At 41.4% G+C, this 23,697-nt stretch overlaps 2 protein-coding genes across 2 annotated transcripts; both read left to right on the top strand.

The window, feature by feature from the left end:
• Positions 1-1,728: 1,728 nt before the first annotated feature.
• LOC132779385 (trans-1,2-dihydrobenzene-1,2-diol dehydrogenase-like) lies at positions 1,729-10,502 on the top strand. Its single transcript, XM_060783078.2, has 7 exons — positions 1,729-1,957; positions 2,434-2,545; positions 3,950-4,113; positions 5,829-6,078; positions 7,918-8,042; positions 9,994-10,144; positions 10,244-10,502. Exons 1-7 carry the CDS (start codon positions 1,865-1,867, stop codon positions 10,351-10,353), a joined length of 1,005 nt encoding a protein of 334 aa, XP_060639061.2. The 5' UTR covers positions 1,729-1,864; the 3' UTR covers positions 10,354-10,502.
• A 3,299-nt stretch (positions 10,503-13,801) lies between these two features.
• LOC132777930 (trans-1,2-dihydrobenzene-1,2-diol dehydrogenase-like) lies at positions 13,802-21,467 on the top strand. Its single transcript, XM_060780483.2, has 7 exons — positions 13,802-13,953; positions 16,212-16,323; positions 17,994-18,157; positions 18,366-18,618; positions 19,649-19,773; positions 20,325-20,475; positions 21,174-21,467. The coding sequence occupies exons 1-7, from the start codon at positions 13,861-13,863 to the stop codon at positions 21,281-21,283; spliced, it is 1,008 nt and encodes a 335-aa protein (XP_060636466.2). The 5' UTR covers positions 13,802-13,860; the 3' UTR covers positions 21,284-21,467.
• The last annotated feature ends 2,230 nt before the right edge of the window (positions 21,468-23,697 follow it).

The raw sequence follows: 23,697 nt of genomic DNA, 5'->3' as shown, positions 1-23,697 counted from the left end.
TGTTAATTTATTAACACTGTTGATAATAAACAACAATGTTAGTAAACCACACACAACTGGATGTTGAGCAAATACTCTCTTTTGAAATGAGAGCTCCCATTATGTATCAGCACACATCATGCGGTGAAAGTGTTGCCTAACAACCAAGCTGCTGGTTTCACTTGCACAACTGCTACATCTCCCCTCCCGTCCTAAGAATATCAGTGTTACACAATGATGTGATTAAAAAACAGTATATAATTATTTAACCTCCCAACAGGCTGCCAGTCCCTTTTTATTTCAGTGGTGTTTGTATCCAGGTAAGTCTACTACTCAGAAAAAAATGTGCATGTTTGCATTAATAAGCTTTTCCAAACAAGAATGGCTTAAGTTTTTTTTTATCTGTTGCAGTGTCCGATGTTTAAGAACAAAGCTGTTTATGCTGGATTGTAGATCAGTGGAACTACAAATTCATCAAATTGATCCAAACCACAATCCCCCAAACCCACTAACATACTGTAACAAGCAAGACTCCAGAAAGTTGCCATCCTAGCCTTTGAGAATTTAGGGGGGGTCATCCAAAAAGCAACTATCTAACTGCAATTCATAGGGCACCTATTGAACCTGAAAAGCTAATCAAATGCACTATGCTAGTTGATTGTGAAAATATTGTGTAAACCAAAAAAAAAATTAGGATTGAGCACAGCTCTGATGTGAAGAGTACAGGAGAATTGCTCTGCAAGCAATTTAATTATGTAACCTCCTTAAAATCCCAACCATAACATTTTCATTGCTACTTCATAACCATAATGTTGCTACTGTTATGAATTGTAATATAAATATCTGAAATGAAGGATGTATTTTCATTCACTGGACCAAATTTGGCAGAAATACCCAATATGACCAAATTTGAATATTGGTGGGGTTGGGAGGGTTGATTTTGTCATTTGGGAGTTGTAGCTGCTGGGATTTATAGTTAACCTACAATCAAAGAGCATTCTGAACTTCACCAATGATGGAATTGAACCAAACTTGGCACACAGAACCCCCATGACCAACAGAAAATACCTTGAGTTTGGAAGTTGTAGTTCACTTACTTCCAGAGAGCACCGTGGACTCAAACAATGATGGATCTGGACTAAATTTGCCACAAATACTCAATCTGCCCAAATGTGAACACAGGTGAAGTTTGGGGAAAATAGACCTTGACATTTGGGAGTTGTAGTTGCTGGGATTTATAGTTCAACTACAATTAAAGAGCGTTCCCAACCCACCAATGATAGAAAATGGGCCAAACTTCTCACACAGAACCCCCATGACTGACAGAAAATACTGTGTTTTTAAGGCCTTTGGTGACCCCCTGACACCCCCCCTTGAGACCCCCGACCCCTGGTGGTTCTGACCCCCAGGTTCTAATGCAGTTTCTTTTAGTGCTTTACAATAGATGTTTATGTTTCATATCAGTAAATTAAAGTCATTTGAAAGTTTACTAGAAAACGTATGTCCCTTTCTTCCTGTTTGCTCTTTACTCCCCAAAGAAAACATACTCACCTGCATATCACAAAATAAAACTTTGAAGGAAGTTGTAAAAACAAAACTACAGATGGAGTAAACCTGCTGTCACTTTTTGATTTAGAGTACCAAATTCCTTTTTTTAAAAAAGAAACAGCCTACATTGTTTTACAAATTTTTCGTGATCCTCAAGCTTGCAACCTTTTCTTATCTTTTCTTTTCCTTGCCAGACTTTGCTTCTCTTTGCTGGTTCCACTCCCTCATAGCTGCCCGCAGGCAGAGTACAGAGTTCAAGATTAAGATTGTGGAGATTCCTTTGAGCAGCCAGCCATACAGAAACAGGTGCCGGGTGCTTGCTCTGTTTACCTGTGTTATGGGGGCCACTCGCTGGGGGATTTGCTCTGCTGGGAAGATCAGCCATGATTTCTTAGTGGCCCTGAAGACTCTCCCCGCAGAAGACCATAAGGTAGGATAGTGGGGTGTGTTCAGATGAACAAAGGATACATGGCTAAAGGGAGATAGGTCAGTATGTAAATCCTGACAAATGTTTTTGGTGGGGTGCTGATGTTCTCTGTGGGAAGACCAACATGCTAAATGGTGAGAAATGAACGTGAATTAATTTCATCAGGAGACCTATTGTTTTATGAGCTGCAATAGTTGGTCCAACAGTTAGGACTTGGCCTTGTACCCCATCCCTCACACCAGAAACCAGTGGAGTTGTGAGGTTCCAGTAGCTAGCTAACACACTGGCTACAGGTCTTTGTACCAGCGAAAGTTTCCAAACAGTCTTGCTAGCATTCTCCACTTCTACAACAAATTCCTTAATCTATATGCTGTCAAGTAAAAAAGAAAAGATGTTGGTCAGAAAGGAAATGATAATAGGTGGGGAGAGGGGTGCTTGGGTTTCCCCTCCCTTGTTTAATTGGTTTTCTTGCTCTGTAGGTGGTGGCTGTTGCTTCCCTTGATCTCCATCGAGCTCAGGAATTTGCCAGGAACCATGACATCCCAAAGGCTTATGGTTCTTACGAAGAATTAGCTCATGATTCTAGCATTGGTAAGATTCCACGCTCTCCTGAACACACTAGCTAGTCTCATCTAATGAAACTAAGGACTCTGCTGGGCTAAAATAGCTCAGGAAAACAAACAACTCCTCTGTTGTATTTCAGCCTGTGATTGTGCCTGATGTCCATGTGTCTTATGTCAATGGGGATGATGGCTTTCCTGGGCCTGTGATGTCAGTGGGGATGAGGGTTTTTCTGGGCCTGAGTCAAGCCCAGGCCTTGTAAAGTCTCTTATTAACAGAGTGCTTCTCCTGTAGATTCCCAAGGTCACGTTCCTGGGAGAGGCCCACAGCAGTCTTTCTCTGAGAAACTCTCTACTGGGGATGATTTGTCAGGTGCAGAATTTAATGAGTTTGAAGATAGAAAACAAAAGCTTTGTAAACTAAGACAAAGTTCTCAATATTGGTGAAGATCAGTCCATCTGCTAGAAAATAAATATAAGAAATCCTTATCTGGCTATAAGGGCAAGCAAAATACTTTCCTTTCGGTTCATGGGACAGGAAAAGCTTTATATGCTATGAGGAAAGGATTTTAGCTCATTTTCATCAACATTGGAGTTGCACGACAGTCTTGTTTCCAAGTAAATTTCTAGTTTCATGTTTCAAGTTTTGCCAGGTTCCTGTTCTTGGCATTGGATCTCCATGTTATCTTCTTCCTTTGGGTTTTGAATCTTTGGATCTTGTGTTTTTACCTTTGTACCCTGAAGTTCATGGACTATCTGTACTCTTTGGAAAATACTGTTTTGGAGTATACTATTTCTATAATTTTTATTACTTTGCTTACATATATCCTTCAATAGACTGCTTTTTTTTTTTGGTCGTGTCAGGAGTGACTTGAGAAACTGCAAGTCGCTTCTGTTGTGAGAGAATTGGCCATCTGCAAGGACGTTGCCCAGGGGACGCCTGGTGGTTTTGATGTTTTTATCATCCTTGTGGGAGGCTTCTCTCATGTTCCCACATGAAGAGCTGGAGTTGATAGAGGGAGCTCATCCGCCTCTCTCCGGATTCGAACCTGCGACCTGTCGGTCTTTAGTCCTGCCGGTTTAACCCACTGTGCCACTGGGGGCTCCATAGACTGCTTGCTGATTTTACTATACTGGTGTGGTGTTTAAGGAGAGAGGTATTCCTGTTCTGGGATACAACTTCCTCTCTTTTGAAAAACCCATGCCTGGGAGTTGTATAGTGGGCTATCTACTCTAACAATATAAATCAGGCGCAATGCAGAGTATTCTACCCTGGAGGTGCCTTTGCCAACCTACTTGTAATACACTACATTGACGTATTGATGTCACCCAACCATGAGACTTTATTGGAGAATGTTGCCACAAATAGGAGACCACTTGAAGGCACAAGGAAAAGTTTAAGTGTAAGTCACTCATACTTCTGGTCTTTTTACAGATGTGATATACATAGGGGTGATACCCCCATACCACCTTTCAGCCACCCTCCTTTTCATCGAAGCTGGGAAAAATGTGCTCTGTGAAAAACCATTTGGCATGAATGCTGCCGAGGTCAAGACAATGGTGAAGGCAGCTCAGGAAAAGAAGGTCTTTCTAATGGAGGTAAGAGACAAGATTGTCCCTTGTAAACCAAGTGGGATCCGTATGATGCATTCTTATTATAATCTGTGCCCTCTGGTTGTGCCCAATGATAAGCGAGGCATGAACTTGGGATACATTGCTAGAACTGAAGTTGACCATTCATACTAGTTTGTTTTAATGGGTGCATCATATACAGATAGAGCACCTCTTATCAAAAATTCTTAACACCAGAAGTGTTCCTTATTTTGTATTTTTCCATATTTTGCAATACATGTATTTGCATATACATCCCATAATGACATATCTTGGAGATAGGACCCAAGATTAAACACAAAATTACATCTATGTTTCAGATATACCTTACCCATATAACCTGACGGTATAATATTTATTTATTTATTTATGACATTTATATGTCGCCCTTCTCACCCCAAAGGGGACTCAGAGTGGCTTACAAGATAGATATATATATACAATAAATTATATTATTAGCATAGTACAATATCAGTATTATATAATACTATATTGTATTATAGCATTATATTGTAATATTATTAGTAATATTAAATGTAATATAATATATATAATCATAATATCATATTATTAGTAGTATTATATTGTATTACATTATAATATTATATCTATGTACAATATATTACATTACACATTATATTATTAGCATAGCACAGGAGACAAGGTGGAACTTTGTACAAAATACTGTTAATGTTTCTGTACATGACACAAAGTTTGTGTACATTGAACCATCAGAAAGCAAAGGTGTCTGTCACCTTTTATCATTAACAAACAATGATACTAAGTTGGATTGCTGTGAGTTTGCCGAGCTGTATGGTCATGTTCCAGAAGCATTCTCTCCTGACGTTTCACCCACATCTATTGCAGGCACTCTCAGAGGTTGTGAGGTTGTGATACTAAGATTTGTTGATCTATTAAATATATGCACATAAAATGTATGAATGAATACATTTTATATTGGGTGACAGTTTCCTTGTAATAATTAGAAAGAAAGAAAAATAGCAATAACTCTTGGTTCCAGTAAAAACCCAATTGTAATTCATACAATAACTTCCCAGTGGTCTTCAGATTAGTGGATTTTTCAGCCTTCTCTGGAGTCTATATATGCATTTGTTATACCTTTCCTGCCACCTTGTGTCCAGAATAGTGAATTGTATGGTTTGATTTATCAATTTAAAAAGTTATTTTTAAAAAGAAAGCAATGGTCATGTAGACCATTTTGGATTTTGGAATTTCGGATAACAAATGCTCAGCATGTGAATAAAATTCCTTACACTTCTGCTGTGCTTGAAATATTCCATACCAAGATCAGAGCATCCGGATTCCTGGAAGATGTGGACAACCCAGAAGACATACACATCAAGACCTGACTTACTAAAAGAGATGTTTTTCTAGGCTAGTAGTGACCAGACAGATCTCTCAAAGTACATAATGGTGACATTGTTTCCTTGGTTCCCAGTAGTTATTTAGTATTGTTTATTTGGGAAAGGGTTACTTTTTTCTTGTCTTGGGACTTCCTTCAGTAGAAGCATAATATTTAGTAATATAGATAGCGAAAACTGTTGTGCACGAACATAAATTGCTTGCCTAGTGATGCATCCATGAGCTGTAAATTGTCATAGTACACTACATATTCGTGGGGAGGGGCGTACACACATAGAGAGCTAAGTGATTTCTGGACTAATTTTCTCAACTTGTCCCAGGCTTTCTGGAGCCGTTTCTTCCCAGCTTCAGAGAAGATGCATTCCTTGCTGAAGCAAAGAGCCATTGGGGATGTGGTGGTGCTGCATGCTGAAATTGGAAGCCTACCGAGTGTTCCTTGGGGAGCACAGAAAGAGCTTGGGGGAGGCGCACTTCTAGCTGTGGGCCTCTACTGCGTCCAACTGGCCTGCATGGTTTTCGATAGAGAGAAGCCGGAATCCATCGTGGCTTCAGGATTCCTGTATGAAACAGGTTGTCCTTTGGTTTCATTTTCAGGCAAAATCAAACAGATCAGAGTGTACCATATTTCATTTTAACCTACATACCCTAAGAAAATGTATAGCTCAGGTATGGGCAAACTTGGGCCCTCCAGGTGTTTTGGACTTCAACTCCCACAATTCCTAACAGCCAGGAGTTGAAGTCCAAAACACCTGGACGGTCCAAGTTTGCCCATACCTGAGTTATACTCTGTCATAGGGGGGAATCTGTGGATGACTGGGCTGCATTTGCTCCTCAGAGACCCTGGAGAGTACATCGCTGACCACTTCCACCTCCACAAACAATCAAAACATTTTTGTATCTAATGCACAAACTCCCCATTTATTATTATTATTATATGGTGGTGTTGCACGCTGAAATGGATTTATTATTATTATTATTATTATTATTATTATTATTATTATTCTGAATTATTCTAAGACTGAATATAAATAATTTTATATTTATTATTATTACTAGCTGTACCCGCCACTCGTTGCTATAGCTAACCTTCCCTACCTCTTTCCTTCTTTCCCTTTTTTCTTTCTTTCTTTCTCTCCCTCCTTCCTTCTCTTCTTCTTCCCTTCCATCCCCCCCTTTCTTTCTCTTCCTCTTTCTCCCTTTTCTTCCTTCTCTACCTATTCTTGGACTGCAATTCCCAGCAGTCCTCCTCATACATCCATCTACCTACCTACCTATCTATCTCTATCTAATCTATCTATTTATCTGGAGGATTGCTGGGAGTTGCAGTCCAGGAAGAGGAAATTGGAAACATGCAGGGATTAGGATGCTCTAAAAGAAATCCAAGGAGAAGAAAGCTTGCAGCTTGGAAGCAGTGAATTTGGATTATCCTCCTCTCCTAAAAGGCCAGGTCTAGGGGATGCTGGGAATTAAAGTCTGGAAGAGAGTGTGGATATGCTATTGTGTGCTTTGTTTTCCAAGGAGAGTCGTTTATGCACATGCGCTGTAGCGTCCTTTTGCTTTTTTGGCTTTTTAAGTCCCTTCCACTGTGTTTTTCAGTGTTTTTATGAGTGATGGTCACTTGTTGGCCTGATAGGTGTTTTGTTTCCAAATTTGGTGTCAATTCGTCCAGTGGTTTTTGAGTTATGTTAATCCCACAAACAAACATTACATTTTTATTTATAAAGATTATTATTATTAATAATAATATATTTGTATCCATGGATTTCACCATTCAAGATATTTAAAAAAGCATAGAAATCCTTGGCATACCATTTTACTATACCATGGTATATGATGGGATTTGAGCATCCATGGCAGGTCCTAAGGGCATACTGTATAATATTAAATCTAGGTTTTCATGTTCTCTTGCTTTTTCCCTTTTTTTTTGTCCATTTAATGGAGTGTCTGTACTTAATCTGTGATATTGGAAGCCTACCAAGTGTTCCATTGTAAAATAGAGCTCCTGCAACTCCTGGTAGTTGGCCATAGGAACAAAGGGAGTTGTAGTTTATAACATCTGGAAGGTTCATGCATTGCCTGTCTCTTCAATATGAGCCAAAGGTGATCTTTAAAGCTTTTACTGCATTTCAATACCTGGGAAAAAGTGATTCCATGATATCTCCTACAATGTATCTTTTAAAAGCCTGGAGGTATAAAGGAGGGTGATATGTCTTCTATGGGTCAACATAAAGGAAGCATGGAGGTACAAAGGTGATACAGCCAACAACTATGGACACAGCCACAACTGAACAGTCATTGGGAAAGTAACTTTTTTGAACTCTAGTCCTTCTTGCTTATTAGGGAATTCTGGAAATTGTAGTCCAGATGTCTAAGCTTTGTCATTAACCATGATACTGGTCCATCCCACAGGAGTGGATCACTCAGCATCAATCATCCTAAACTACTCCGGTCAACGTCAGGCTGTCCTCACATACACCAGGAGGGCCAACCTACCGAATCGGGCAAGCATTTGCGGGACCAATGGAATAATTGAGGTAAATCCTTGGCAATGGAGATTATAATATGATCTTGGAGAAAGGGTGGCAAGATGGAATTCATTTGTTTTCTCCTTTTGGGGGCCAACCCAAGACCTATTTCTTTTCTGTAGCACAGTAGCAAATGGTGACCCTTCCCCGAAGAAAGGAACATAGTGCCAAAGGCCAGCAAATTATTTATGTGTTATGAGCAGAAAATCCCACAAGTATATTTCTTTTTCTAAGTCAATAAAAAGTTAAAAAACAAATTAAGAATTTGCAGCTTTTTAATGGCATATGAAATTAAGCACATGAGAGGGCCAAATTGGGAACCCAAAAGGTCTGGATTCAATCTTAGACCCTCAGGTTAGTGGCCAAGCCCAATGGTTCCTCTTCATCCTGGAAAGTAGTGACTAGCGGAGTGCCACAGGGTTCGATCTTGGGCCCAGTACTGTTCAACATCTTAATTAATGACTTAGATGGTTTAGAGGGCATGCTTATCAAGTTTGCTGATGACACCAAATTAGGAGGAATTGTTTTAAAAGCCAATCGGATTTTGGGCTGTATCTGTATAGCGTCTAAATCAAGTGAAGTCATGGTGCCTCTCTATTCAGCTTTGGTTAGACCTCACCTGGAATACTGTGTCCAGTTCTGGGCACCACAGTTCAAAAGCGATATTGACAAGCTGGACGGTGTCAATATCTCTTTTGATCAAAGGTCTGGAGACCACGCCCAATGTGGAGCATCTTAAATAGCTGGGTCTGTTTAGCCTGCAGGAGAGGAGATTGAGAAGAGACATGATAGCCATGTGTAAATATGTGAAAGGTTGTCATAAGTGTTCTGTTAGTGAGCAGCAAGTAAAAGAAGATTTTAACACTTATGGCAATGACTTGACCCGGACTGGATTTTAGACTCTGATTTTAATAGTCGTGTGTTAATCAATTGTTTTAATTATTGTTTTAATATTTTTAACATTTTAATGTATTGTTGATTGTTTTATTATGATGACACTGTATGGTGTTTGTGAGGCTGCCCGGAGTCCCCCTTGGGGGTTAGAAGGGCAGGGTATAAATATTGGAAATAAATAAATAAGGAAGAGGGAGAAAGCTTGTTTTCTGCTGCCCTTGAAAACAGAACTTGGAGCAAAGGGTTCAAATAACAGGAAAGGAGATTCCACCTGAACATTAGGAAGACCTTCCTGACTGTAAGAGTTGTTCAGCAGTGGAACTCTTTGCCTTGTAGTGTGGTGGAAGCTCCTTCCTTGGAAGCTTTTAAACAGAGGCTGGATGGCCATCTGTCAGGGATACTTTGTGCTTTTTATGCATGGCACGGGGTTGGACTAGATGGCTCCTGTGGTCTCTTCCAACTCTATTATTCTATGATTCCAGGTTCTCAACTCCCACATTTTTTTTGCTGTGTCAGGAGCGACTTGAGAAACTGCAAGTCGCTTCCGGTGTGAGAGAATTGGCTGTCTGCAAGAACGTTGCCCAGGGGACGCCCGGATGATTTTGATGTTTTTATCATTCTTGTGGGAGGCTTCTCTCATGTCCCCACATGAGGAACTGGAGCTCATCCGCCTCTCCCCGGATTCGAACCTGTGGCCTGTTGATCTGTGACCTGTGACCTGTTGATTACTGCCGGCATAGGGGTTTAACCCACTGCGCCACAGGGGCCTCCAACTCCCACATGATAAGATAGCATGATAATTTTAGACATATAATTATTTATATAGTTAATACAGGACATAGATTTTATCTATTATGTGGTGCATAATTTGGTTTTTTATACTGCATTATATTCTAGGTTTCCAATAAAAAACTAAAAAATGGAATACACAAATAATGCTGATCTTTTCATCCAGGTTCCTACATGCAATCTTTCCAAAGTAAGCCCTTTTTGTCAACCCATAGCTTTCACTGTAGGTCATTTTGAGCCTCTTACATTACTTTGTGTTTCTTTTTCCACCCTGAAGTTTCCAAGTACTTTCTGGTGCCCAACCCAGTTGGCTGTCAATGGACAAATGGATGAGTTTCCCCTCCCTTTGCCATCTCAGAAGCTGAACTACCCCAACAGCACTGGCCTACGCTATGAAGCAGAGCACGTCCGACAATGTCTTCTTCAAGGTAAAACTCTCAGGACCTCCGGGGTCAGTGATGGACACAGCCAAAGATGGCAGATACTTCATCCTCAACTCTTCTCCTGGTCTTTTCTTTGCCCTTCAGGTCTGAAGGAGAGTCCCATTATGTCTCATGCTGACAGCGAACTGGTCCACTGCATCTTGGATGAAGTCCGGAGGCAACTCGGGGTGTCCTACCCACAAGACCACCCCTGATCCATCTTTCACTTGGCCTTTAAAGCTAAGAGAAAGCAACAGAATGGCAAGTGAAGACCTTCAAAGTTCTTCTCATTGAAAACTCCACCCCTACAAGTATGGAAGAAGACATTGCCAATAAAAGACAAGTTTGTTGTTGCTTTTGTGTTCCTTCAGGTTAATTGTGAATTATTCATCCATAACTTTTTTGTATTCACAGATGCAAGTAGTGACCATAAATATAAATATATTAACTTTTATCTAGAGTTACCTGAAATAATGGGTCAGCCTGGAGGGGAGGGCATGCCTTTGTGAATCTGTGGTAGAATATAAAAGATTGGTATCCTAGGGAAATCATTCTGTAAATATTTAAATGTACGAGGGTTGAATGAAAAGTAATGCCTCCACCTTTGTAACTCCTCAACAGATGGCAGTACTGGTATGCAGCAGGTACTGGCTTGTTCAGTAGACTCTCCTCTACAGTTCCATTTTGGCAGGAAGCCTTAGCATTAAACGGTTGTGTTGTTAAAGTGCGAAGTATGGAACCCTGCTCAGACGATTGGTCAAATGTGACTTAAGCAACATGCGGTCATTGAAATCTTGACAGAAGAAGGTGTCACCTCAACATCTTTAAACTTACTCGACAACAACACACAGTACTCACATCAACACAATCACCATAAACAGCTTGCATTCAATGATGAATCTCCTTTGGGGTGACACCGTCTGCTGTCAAGAATTCAATGACTGCACATTGCTTAAGTTGCATTGACCGACCATCTGCGCAGGCTTCCATACTTTGCACTTTAACAACACAACTATTGTTTATTTATTTATTTATTTATACCCCACTCTTCTCACTCCAAAGGGGACTCGGAGCGGCTTACAGATTTATTTATTACTAGGCGTCCCCTGCCACGCGTTGCTGTGGCCCACATGGGGGTTTTGTGTGGGAGGTTTGGCCCAATTCTATCGTTGGTGGGGTTGAGAATGCTCTGTGATTGTATGTGAACTATAAATCCCAGCAACTACAACTCCCAAATGTCAAGATTCTATTTTCTCCAAACACCACCAGTGTTCACATTTGGGCATAATGAGGATTCATGCCAAGTTTGATCAAGATCCACCATTGTTTGAGTCCACAGTGATATCTGGATGTAGGTGAACTACAACTCCAAAACCAAAGGACACTGTCCACCAAACCCTTCCAGTATTTTCTGTTGGCCATGGGAGAACTGTGTGCCAAGTTTGGTTGAATTCCAACGTTGGTGGGGTTCAGAATGTTCTTTGATTGTAGGTGAAATATAAATCCCAGCAACTACAAGTCCCAAATGACAAAATCAATTTTTTTGAGTGAAGGACATACATTGGCTTGAGATATGTCTTGTGTCCAAATTTGGTGTCTATTCGTCCAGTGGTTTTTGAGTTCTATTAATCCCACAAACAAACATTACATTTTTATTTATATAGATTTATTTATTTAGGGCTTTTATATCCGGTCCTATCTCGACCTCCGCAAGGGACTCAGGACGGCTAACAAATTGGCACCCATGGCGCCCACATCAAAACATGAATATACAATTTAACCACAATATAATAAAACAGCAATATAAGCTGTATAAAACTATATTAACAATATAAAAGCAGTATAAAAAACAGACAACAAACAGCAGTCACCGATTTAAACATTATCCAGGAGCAGTCCATCAGTTCTATATAGGTCAGCATGTTAGCAAGTCAGCCTACTCTCCAAAAGCCTGATCCCATAGCCAGGATTTTACTTTTTTTCCGGAAGGACAAGAGGAATGCAGCCAATCTAATTTCACTGGGGAGGGAGTTCCATAGCCAAGGCCACCACAGAAAAGGCCCTGTCCCTTGTCCCCACCAAACACGATGGCGACAATGGGGGAGACAATGAGCAGGGTCTCCTCAGATGATCTTAGGGCCCTAGGTGGAGCCTCTCCTTGGAGGCTGTTGGGTCAGCTGGCTGGAATGAGGGTGTGGTTGCATGCCTCCTCATGGATAAGCTCAGGGCCAGCGAAACAGCAAAGCTGCATGATAGGTCCCAGGGTCTATCACGCAGCAGGATCCAACCAATCTCTCCCAAGCCCCTAGGTCAGTCCTTTGATGTTCTCTCCTTGGAGGCTGCTGGGTCAGCTGGCTGGAATAAGGGTATGGGTGGTCTTTGGTGACCCCTCTGACACCCCCTTCGTGACCCCCCTCCAGGCGTCCCGACCCGCAGGTTGAGAAATGCTGTGCTATAGCCTTGTTCCTCCATAGGGTCAGCTATGGGTGATTAGATTAAAATGCCCAGGCAGCTACTCCAAGGGGAGATTTGTCCCCAGGCATAAACAAAGTCTATGGGAAAACCGTTTTTCCATTAGTCTTGAGATTTATTAGCTCAACGTTATGTAGATGTCTTAGGAAACTGGAGGAAGTTTTGCAAGACTTGAGGAGTAGATAAAGGGTCATCCCAGGCTTGGTGGCAAATATTCTTCCATAAAATGGATTTTTGTGAAACATAAAACACAATACATGAATAAAACACATGAGGAATCCCGGACACCCGTGAGACTCAGTACATGGGGTTCCCATTTGGAGAGGAAGATAGCAAGTGCGTCAAAGGTTATATAGCAAGGGTACATTTTAAGATCTGAGAAATAAGTTCAATATTGGGTTGTTGTAGGTTCTTTGGGGTATACGGCTGTGTTCCAGAAGTATTCTCTCCTGACGTTTCACCTGCATCTTTGGCAGGCATCCTCAGAGGTTATGAGGTTGTAGTTGCTGGGATTTATAGTTCACCCACAATCAAAGAGATTTCTGAGCTCCACCAACGATGGAATTGAACCAAACTTGGCACACAGTTCTGCCATGACCAACAGAAAATACTGGAAGGGTTTGGTGGGCAGTGTCCTTTGGTTTTGGAGTTGTAGTTCACCTACATCCAGAGATCACTGTGCACTCAAACAGTGATGGATCTGGACAAAACTCTACATGAATACTCAATATGCCCAGATGTAGAGTTTGGGGAAAATAGAATCCTGACATTTGGGAGTTGTAGTTGCTGGGATTTATAGTTCACCTACAATCACAGAGCATTCTGAACCCCAGCAACGATAGAATTGGGCCAAACCTCCCGCACAGAACCCCCATATGGGCCACAGCAATGCGTGGCAGGGGACGGCTAATATATGTATAAATATCTATATTTCCAATATCTCCACATCATTACAATCATTGGAAGCATCCATGAAAATCCCATTTAAAATTACGCCAGATGAGGAAAACAATGCTGACTACTGTTTTGGGAAATAGGACATCCAGCTATTAAACAATGTAAGTGAAAAGAACTTCTCAACTTTCCCATTGCAATAATTTGTGCGGCCACTCTTCTCCCCTCCCTCCGTCCCCATTAAGCACTTTGTGACTAACTGGCCAGATGCCCAGCCCAGGTCATAGTTCAGAGTATTTAGGCTTGAATTTCTCCCTGGCTCTCTTTTCCTTTGGTTTGCCTCCCCATCTGCCACCATGGGCCCTACTCGCTGGGGGATCTGCTCTGCTGGGAAAATCAGCCACGATTTTCTCGTGGCCCTGAAAACCTTGCCACCGGAGGACCACAAGGTAGTGTATAGAAATAGGCAGTGTGAGCTGATGAAGATCCTTGCTGCAAATACAGGTGCATCTCCATAGAATTAATGGAGTTTGACTCCACTCAGTGCTTGGCTCAGTGCTTGGAATCCCAATCTTTAGTAGAGAAGGCCTATAACCTTGCAAAACTAAAATGTCAATGACTCTATTGAGCCATTGAAGTTAAAGTGGTACCAAACTGCATTCATTCTCTAGTGCAGATGCCAATTGGGCTAGTCCAGGGTTGTCTTTAAAGCAGGCATGGGCAAACTTGGGCCCTCCAGGTGTTTTGTGGGCCCTCTAGGTGTTTTGGACTACAACTCCCACAATTCCTAACAGCCGATAGGCTGTTAGGAATTGTGGGAGTTGTAGTCCAAAACACCTGGAGGGCCCAAGTTTGCCCATGCCTGCTTTAAAGTATTGTGCTTAGGGTGCAGAAAAGAGGAGCAGTGGGGTGATTCCCAAAGTAGTTTCAAATGGGATGTGATTTCTGTGTTGTTGTTTTTTTACATGGAAGATATAATATTTTGTTGTTTGGTTTCAAGTCTTTTCCAAGACATGCAATCTTATCACAGTCTTTTCTTGCCATTATTTGTTTAAAAGAGGTTCACTATTGCCTTCCTCTGAGTGTGACTTCTCCAAATTCACTTTGAAAGATTTTTATGGCGGAGGCGGGATTCGAACCCGTGTCTCTCGGGAGCCTTAACGCAACGCCTTTAAACGCCTCCCTCTGTGCGGTTCTGAAACTTCTGACGCTTCCGTCTAAGTTGCGCATGCTCAGAACGCGCAACTGGCAAATTTACTGGCAGGAATTACCTCTGGTAGCTACTGCGCATGCGCAAAGGAACGGGCATGCGCAGTGTGGAAAATGCTTTGCTGTGCCCAATGAGTTAACTATCTGAATGAAACTGAGTTTTTGTAGGTTTTTTCGGGCTATATGGCCGTGTTCTAGAGGCATTTTCTCCTGACGTTTCGCCTGCATCTATGGCAAGCATCCTCAGAATGAAACATGCATTCTCCATCCTAGAGCAGATTGTTGGGAGAGTTTTCCATATTAAACATAAATACTTTGATCAAATAAGTGATTTTTTAAAAAACAACAAATTTATAATGGTTCATCAACCTCCAAAACTAGGTTAATTAGGGTAAGGGCATTTACAATATTAGTCCTCCACTTACTTGGGATGTGTCTACACTATAGATATAATACAGTTTGACCCCACTTTAATTACCATGGCTCAATGTTATGGAATCATGGGATTTGAAGTTTGGTGAGACACTTACACTCTGGCACAGACCTTGTAAAACTACAGCTCTCATGGTTCCATAGCATTCAGCCATAGCAATTAAAGTGAGATCAAACTGCGTTAATTATCCAATGTAGATGCACCCTAGGATGTGATAAAAAGCAGCTGAAAATTGGGCATATGGAGGACTAATTGGGGGTGTCCCTGCCATAATTTTCAGATTATTATTGTGTGCCTTCCAGTAATTTCCAGTGCATGGCAAGCCTATCACAGGGTTTACTTGGCAAGATTTATTTCTTTGTGTTCTCTAAAGCTGTGAGACTGTCACTTGTTCAAGATCATTCAGTGGGTTTCTGTGGCAGAAGAAACCTGGTTTCCCATAGTCATAGTCCTACACTAAAATCAATATCCAGTGCTGGCTCTTTTCGAGCAATTGTTAGGCGATCCCTCGTAACCTGAGGATGATGGTCTTCCAAGTCCAATGTCTTGGTGGTGGGATTGTAGTGGCTGTGGAGCCCTATTCTTGCATGTTCTCTTGCAGTGAGGACATCGGTTTCCAGGTGGAAGGTGGTCCTGGTCAGGGTTGGCTTGACGTGCCTTCCTCTTTCTCCCTGTCACCCTCCATTTGTGCCTCTTTAAATTCTGCAGCACTGCTGGTCACAGCTGACCTCCAGTTAGAGCCCTCAAGGGCCAGGGCTTTCCAGTTCTCGGTGTCTATGCCACAGTTATTAAGATTAGCTTTAAGCCTATCTTTAAATCTCTTTTCCTGTCCACCAACATTACATTCCCCGTTGGGAGTAGAGTAACTGCTTTGGTAGGCAGTGATCGGACATTCAGACAATGTGGCCAATCCAGTGGAATCAAGCAATTAAAGGGGTATCAAAAGGGGTGTTTAAATCAACCAATAAATGCTGTAGGGTTTAAACAAGTGTGAAGAAGATGGTCCTTCAGGTAAATAAATCCCCAACTATTTAATTTAGTTTCCCCGCCCTCTATTATTTCCAGGTGGTGGCCATTGCTTCTCGAGACCTGAGCCGGGCTCAGGAATATGCCAAGAATCACAGCATTCCCAAGGCATATGGTTCCTATGAGGAACTGGCTCAGGATCCAGATGTTGGTAAGCATACTATATACAAAAGCTGGGGACTCTTGTAAAGTGAAAGGATTGTTGTTGTGGTCCTTCAAGCTATTGCTAACTTTATGGCAAACCTAAGGCAGCCCTTTCGCAGTCATTTTTTTTTTTTTTGGTGCAGAGAGGGATTTTCTTTTGCCTCCCTCTAAATCTTACGGTTTGTAGTTTCAAACTCTGGTTGAGGATTTAAAATAAAAGGTAAAACTTTCCCCTGACATTAAGTTTAGTCATGTCAGACTCGGGGGGAGGGTGCTCATTTCCATTTCTAAGCCGAAGAGCTGGCGTTGTCCGTAGACACCTCCAAGGTCATGTAGACAGCACGACTGCATGGAGTGTCATTACCTTCCTGACAAGGCGGTACCTATCAATCTACTCACATTTGCATGTTTTTGAAATGCTAGGTTGGCAGAAGTTGGGGCTAACAGCGGAAGCTCACACCACTCCCCGGATATGAACCACCAACCTTTCGGTCAGCAAGTTCAGCAGCTCAGCAGTTTAACCTGCTGTCCCATCAGGGCACCCTGGATTTAAAATAACACTCCATAAACTGGAAGTCCCAGGAGTTCATAGAAAGGCAGTTAAAGTCGAATCAAATTGCTATAATTATATCAGGTGCCAGTTATGACTATATTGCTAAAATTGTGAAGTTATTCCATATGATATTACAATAGCTGCACAGTAGACTCTCCGCTAATTGGAACTTTCAAACAATTGGCAAAAAACAAATCAAAGAAATAATGCTTTACATGAAAAAGCTATTGTTATAATACAGTAAAACTCTATTAGATTAAGTCTGCCCTTATTTCTCTTTATTTGCTTTTAATTACTGTATTTCAGTATGAATGCCAGTCAATAGATTTTATAGCAGCCATGGGCAAACTTTGGCCCTCCAAGTATTTTGGACTTCAACTCCCACAATTCCTAACAGCTGGTAGGCTGAAGGTTGGAGAGCTGCCCATGCTTGGTTTATAGTATGGTATAATATTAGATCACCAGGAACCCCCAGTGGTGCAGTGGGTTAAACCACTGAGCTGCTGAACTTGTTGACCGAAAGGTTACAGGTTCGAATTCAGGGAGCTCCCACTGTTAGCCCAGTTTCTGCCAACTTCAAATACATGCAAATGTGAGTAGATCAATAGGTACCGCTCCAGCAGAAAGGTAACGGTGCTCCATGCAGTCATGCCAGTGGCCACATGACCTTGGAGGTGTCTAAGGACAATGCCGGCTCTTCAGCTTAGAAATGGAGATGAGCACCAGCCCCCAGAGCCGGACACGACTGGACTTAATGTCAGGGGAAAACCTTTAACTTTACTAATACTAGATCTATTTTTAATAGTCACTCTCAAGCAATCAGAATGTACATTTATCTGGTATCCAGCATTTATCCTCATGGATGCTGCTTAACTGAGAATATACTGTGTATTGCAAGGAAGAAATCAATTACAATAAATTCCTTTACTTAGTTACTTCCAAGGTCTTGCTGGAACTCATCACCAGAAGTGGAAGAGACTCAAAGGGAATAATAGAAGGTGAAAGAGGCCACTGGAGATCTTTCCTTTCTCTTCCACCCCATTAAGAACAGAAGGATTGGCTTAATATTTCTTTGTGGCAAAGCTCGGCTTGAGAGATTTCCCAGACTTCTTTTCTTTTCACAGATGTGGTATATGTGGGAGTGATACATCCCTATCATCTCCCAGCCAGCCTCCTATTCATCCAGGCTGGGAAAAATGTGCTTTGTGAGAAACCACTGGGCATGAATGCTGCTGAGGTCAAGGCAATGGTGCAGGCAGCTCGGGAAAAGAACGTCTTCTTTATGGAGGTAAACAGAGAACCTTTGGAAGACAATTCTCAGAATCTTCCAGTTGACTTCCATAGTTATGCTGGCTAGGATACACTAGTTGTTGGGGTCTAAAGTCCTAATTTTTTGTACTGGACACTGTAGACCTGTAAAAAGTACAAGAAATAGATCAGGCAAAATCACATAGTTTGAGGTTGTCTCCGACTAATTTTTTCATCTTCTCTGTCAGGCTTGCTGGACCCGTTTTTTCCCGGCTTCAGAGAAAATCCGTTCCCTGCTGAAGCAAAGCGTGGTGGGGGACGTGGTAGTATTACATGTCGATTTTGGTTTAGCTATGCTCTCAGTCCCCAGATGTGTGAAAAAGGAGCTTGGGGGTGGTGCCTTGCTAGATATCGGCATCTACTGTGTTCAGTTGGCCTGTATGGTCTTCAATGGGGAGAAACCACAATCCATTGTGGCCACGGGATTCTTGCACGACACAGGTTAGTGTTTGCTGGGTACATCCTTGGATGCTAAAGATATATACAGAGCGGATGAGAATCCATTGTGATTTACCGGCTTGACACTGATGGTTCCTTTTGACCTAGTCAAAGTGTCAGCCAGTAATTACTGTTGCTTTAGAAGCATAGATCCCATTTACATTGTCCTATAGTGCGGTTCAAAATTGCATTACATACTCAGTGTAGACTCATATAATGCAGTTATAAATAAAGGTAAATGTTTCCTCTTGATATTAAGTCTAGTTGAGTCTGACTCTGGATGGTGGTGCTCATCTCCATTCCTAAGCCAAAGAACCGGCGTTGTCCATAAACGCCTCCAAGGTCATGTAGCCAGCATGACTGTATGGAGCACCATTACCTTCCCACCGAAGTATTGATCTAATCAGATTTGCATGTTTTCAAACTGCTCAGTTGGCAGAAGCTGGGGCTAACAGCGGGAGCTCACCCAGCTGCCCGGATTCAAACCACCAACCTTTCAATCAAAAATTCAGCAGCTCAGTGCTTTAACCTACTGTGCCACCGGGGACATATAATTCCATTTTATGAAAACCATATAATGGAATTTCAAACTGAATTGTATGTCAATGTAGATGGGGCCCAACTAGATGAAGTGATTAACGCAAGGTTCACTTTAGGTTCTGAAATATTTACTCATCTCGTAAGAATCATTCAGAAATCTACCAGTGAACCCATGTTTATCTTGCATGGGACTCAAAATGCACAAAATAATCTATGTAAAGAAAAATAATAATACTCAAGGTGCATAAAGTATATAATATTCAGTACATAGTTCAGTATATTCACATAAAGTGAAATAAAAAGGAGCAACCGCTCTCAAACATAACATTTGCAATACAGTCATATAAAGTAAAATGAAAAGGAGCAACCGTATTCTAGGGTAGTGTTTAGTATCTTGCAGGGGTCAGCGTACATAGTTCCTGCACCCAAAAAGTTGGTGAATGCTTACCTTGAAAGACATGGACAGTTCGGTGTGTTTATGTTTCCCCTCCAGGAGTAGACAAAATGGCATCAATCATCCTGAACTATTCAGGCCAACGACAGGCTGTCCTCACCTGCAATATGGCAAACGAACTGCCGAATCGAGCAACCATTAGTGGGACCAAAGGATTAATTGAAGTAAGTCCTCAACTGCAAGAACCAAGGGGTAGAACTGTCAATTGTTGTCTGAAGACTCTGATAGGAAAATAATTCAAGAAGTGGCATCAAACAGCTTGGAATGTGGCTACCAAGATCTCTAGATCTCTTAAACGTTTCCAAAGCCTCAGCTTTTGACGGCATTCTTCTGTATTTTGTTGCCCCAAGCTGTGATCTGTTCCTATGCTTGCTGCTCTTACTAAAGATGTGAAGATATATCTCTTCAACTTTCCCTATTAAACCACTTGACATTTATGATGATGATTTCAACAAGGGCTGGAGGTTTTAACTGTCTTGTTGCTTAATTTGTTTTCAATGCGACTTCTTTTTTTTAAATATATATTTTAGAGGATTTTTTTTTGTTCCCTGGAAAGACAGAATAAAACTGTAAATACACTGGGTGTTTCAAAATGATGGACCTGATTTGAAATTGCTACAGCCTTGAAACTGGGTCCTGCTTTAAGTCTCTTTAAGAGAACAGATATATATAAATATTATTATTGAATAATAATAACAATAAATTTAATATCCAGATTCCAGGTTATTTCTGGTGCCCACAGAAGTTGGTCATCAATGGGCAGAAGGAAGAGTTTCCCCTTCCTGCTCCATCCCAAAAACTGAACTTTCCTAGCGGCACAGGTCTACGATATGAGGCAGAGCATGTCAGGCAATGTATTCTGAAAGGTAAGAGCCCAAACTGTAACCATGGGTGCATCTACACTGTAGAATTAATGTGGTTTGATATTCAATTGCCATGGCTCAATATTATGGAATTAAGGGATTTGTAGTCTGCTGATGCACCAATGCTCTTTGGTAAAGAAGGCTAAAAGGTTGAGAAAGATGGTATATAAATATGGTTAATAATAATAATAATAATAAGAAGAAGAAGAAGAAGAAGAAGAAGAATCTTGTAAAACTTCAACATAGCATTGAGTCATGGCAGTTAAAATGTTTTTAAACTGTATTATTTCTACAGTATTTATCAGGTATGCAAACTTCAGCCTTCCAGGTGTTTTGGACTTCAACTTCCACAATACCTAACAGTCTACCGGGATTTGCAGTTTGGTGAGGCACCAGCAGTCATTGGCAGGGAAGGCTGGTTCTCAACCTGGGGTACCCAGATGTTTTTGGCCTTCAACTCCCAGAAATCCTAACAGCTTGTAAACTGGCTAGGATTTCTGGGAGTTGTAGGCCAAAAACATCTGGGGAACCACTGGAAGACTATAAAACTACAACTCCCATGATGCTATAGCAGTTAAAGCTGTATCAAACTGTTTTTATTCTTCAGTGTATGTAGATTCATCCCAATTGTGTTGTGCAGATGGATGTAGAAAAAGCAGACAGCTTGACCTTTTCTTGTTTCTTTCTTTTACTTTTCTTAGGCTTGAAGGAGAGCCCTGTCATGTCTCACGCAGACAGTGAACTTATTCATTCCATCTTGGATGAAGCCCGCAGGCAGCTGGGAGTATCCTATCCTCAGGACCATGCCTGACCCATACTGTAGTTTGCTCTCTATGTATATGATAAAAGAAACATTACTATGTTATCCCTAGATAATTCCCAATACTGTGAACATAAGGGTCAACCAGTCAAGTTGCAAGAGTTGGTTACACAGTTTGGAATTTGCAGATAAGTTCCAAGAAGCTTGCTGTTTGTTATACAGGGTTAGTCAAAATGCATAGGCCAATAAGCCATTCAATTGAATGGCTTATTGGCCTATGCATTTTGACTAACCCTGTATATTGTATTTCTTCAATTCTAAGCCACAATCCACCATATAGACATCCCAAAAGCAGGGTGTGACTTACATTAAAAGTGAGATAGATAGAAAGCTTTTTTTCCTATTAGTGGTACTGAAATTAGTATCGTTTTACAATTGATGGCAATTCAGAATTGAAGAAATATAGAAATTTCCACTGTCAGACAGCAAACTGTAAAATAAAGCTAATGTTGCCTTCCTCTCACAATTTGTTGTGTTTTTATGGAGTGTTTTACACCTTTTTCTCACACTTGTGTTTGAACCGGAGACTTTTATGATTGAGTGACTGAATATTAAAGACAATTGGGTGTTCCGACACTAGGTGTATGCAGTGGTTCTTAACTTGTGGGTTCCCAGATGCTTTGGCCTTCAACGCCATGAAATCCTAACAGCTGGTAAACTGGTTGGGATTTCTGGGAGTTGTAGGTCAAAACATCTGGGAACCCAATGAAGGATCACCGATGTAGGGTCACTCCAAATGCACAAGTTTAGGAGTCCCCTCAACGGCCCAATGTAGCCAGGCGAGGAGGAAGCCATAAGTTAGATTCTTTCTACAAAGGCTTTATTGCGTGGCCATAGCAATAACGACAAACGTGCATACAGGAATGCAACCAAAGGTTTTGTCACAACCTCCAACGGGACTGCCGAGTTTTTGTCATTTTTGGCAGTAAATTGAATACACATTCTCATTGTTTTCCAAAGACAAATCATTTCATTGGTCTAAGCTAGCTCATTGGTTCTTTATGATTTTGACTGACATGATAGCACACGTGGGACCTTAAAAAGTCTGTCGTCCCTTCAATGGTGTAGCAAAGTTATTATCACTTTAACAGAAAATTAAAAGCACATTCTCACTGGTGTACAAAGATCAATTATTCCATTGGTCTAAGCTGGCTAATACAGATTTTCATTAGCCCTCTATCTCAAAAAAGCAGTACAATAGCACAATTATGCTTTCATGCCTCTGACCCTGACTGTCTATCTTATCTACTTTTCTGTTTCAAACATAGACTTCAAGCACTGAGAGAAATTAGGGAGTGTTAGCTAACACCAGCACTGCTCCAGTGAATTCATCCTTGAGCATAATTCACCTCCCTATGGCAGTTCTCTCACTTTTACAGACAAAGGCCTCTATGAATCAGGACATATGGGACTTACAATCATTGGAGGCATTTATGAAAATTCTATTTAAAACTACGCCTCCCTCACTGGGATTTGTAGTTTGGTGAGGCACCAGCAGTCATTCGCAAGGAAGGCTAAAGACCTTGTAAAACTACAACTCCCATTGCGCTATACCAGGGATTCTCAAACTTTTTAAACAGAGGGCCGGTCACTGTCCCTCAAACTGTTGGAGGGCCAGATTATAATTTGAAAAAAGCATGACTGAATTCCTACGCACACTGCACATATCGTATTTGTAGTGCAAAAAATGCTTTAAAACAATTCAATAACTAAAATGAAAAACAATTTTAACAAATATAAACTTACTAGTGTTTCAGTGGGAAGTGTGGGCCTGATTTTGGCAGATGAGATTGTTGTTGTTGTTGTTGTGTGCTTTCAAGTCCTTTCAGACTTAGGTTGACCCTGAGGGAGGGCCGGGTAAATGACCTTGGAAGGCCTTATCCAGCCCACGGGCCTTAGTTTGATGACCCCTGTCCTATACCATAGCAGTTAGTTTATTTATGACATTTATATGCTTTCCTTCTCACCAAAGGGACTCAGAGTGGCTTACAAGATATATATACATACAATATATTATATTATTAGCATAGTACAATATCAGTATTAAATATATGGAGCCTCTGGTGTCGCAGTGGGTTAAACCCCCCCCCCCCTTTTTTTGTCATGTTAGGAGTGACTTGAGAAACTGCAAGTCGCTGGTGTGAGAGAATTGGCCGTCTGCAAGGACGTTTCCCAGGGGATGCCCGGATGATTTGATGTTTTTATCATCCTTGTGGGAGGCTTCTCTCATGTCCCCGCATGAGGAGCTGGAGCTGATAGAGGGAGCTTACCCGCCTCTCCTTGGATTTGAACCTGCAACCTGTCAGTCTTCAGTCTTGCCGGCACAGGGGTTTAACCCACTGCGCCACCGACAGGTCTCAGGTTCGAATCTGGGGAGAGTGCAGATGAGCTCCCTCTCTTAGCTC

This window comes from Anolis sagrei, chromosome 6 (assembly GCF_037176765.1).
Source record: "Anolis sagrei isolate rAnoSag1 chromosome 6, rAnoSag1.mat, whole genome shotgun sequence".
NCBI classification, from domain to species: Eukaryota; Metazoa; Chordata; class Lepidosauria; order Squamata; family Dactyloidae; genus Anolis; species Anolis sagrei.
This window is presented reverse-complemented; position numbering and strand designations above follow the sequence as displayed.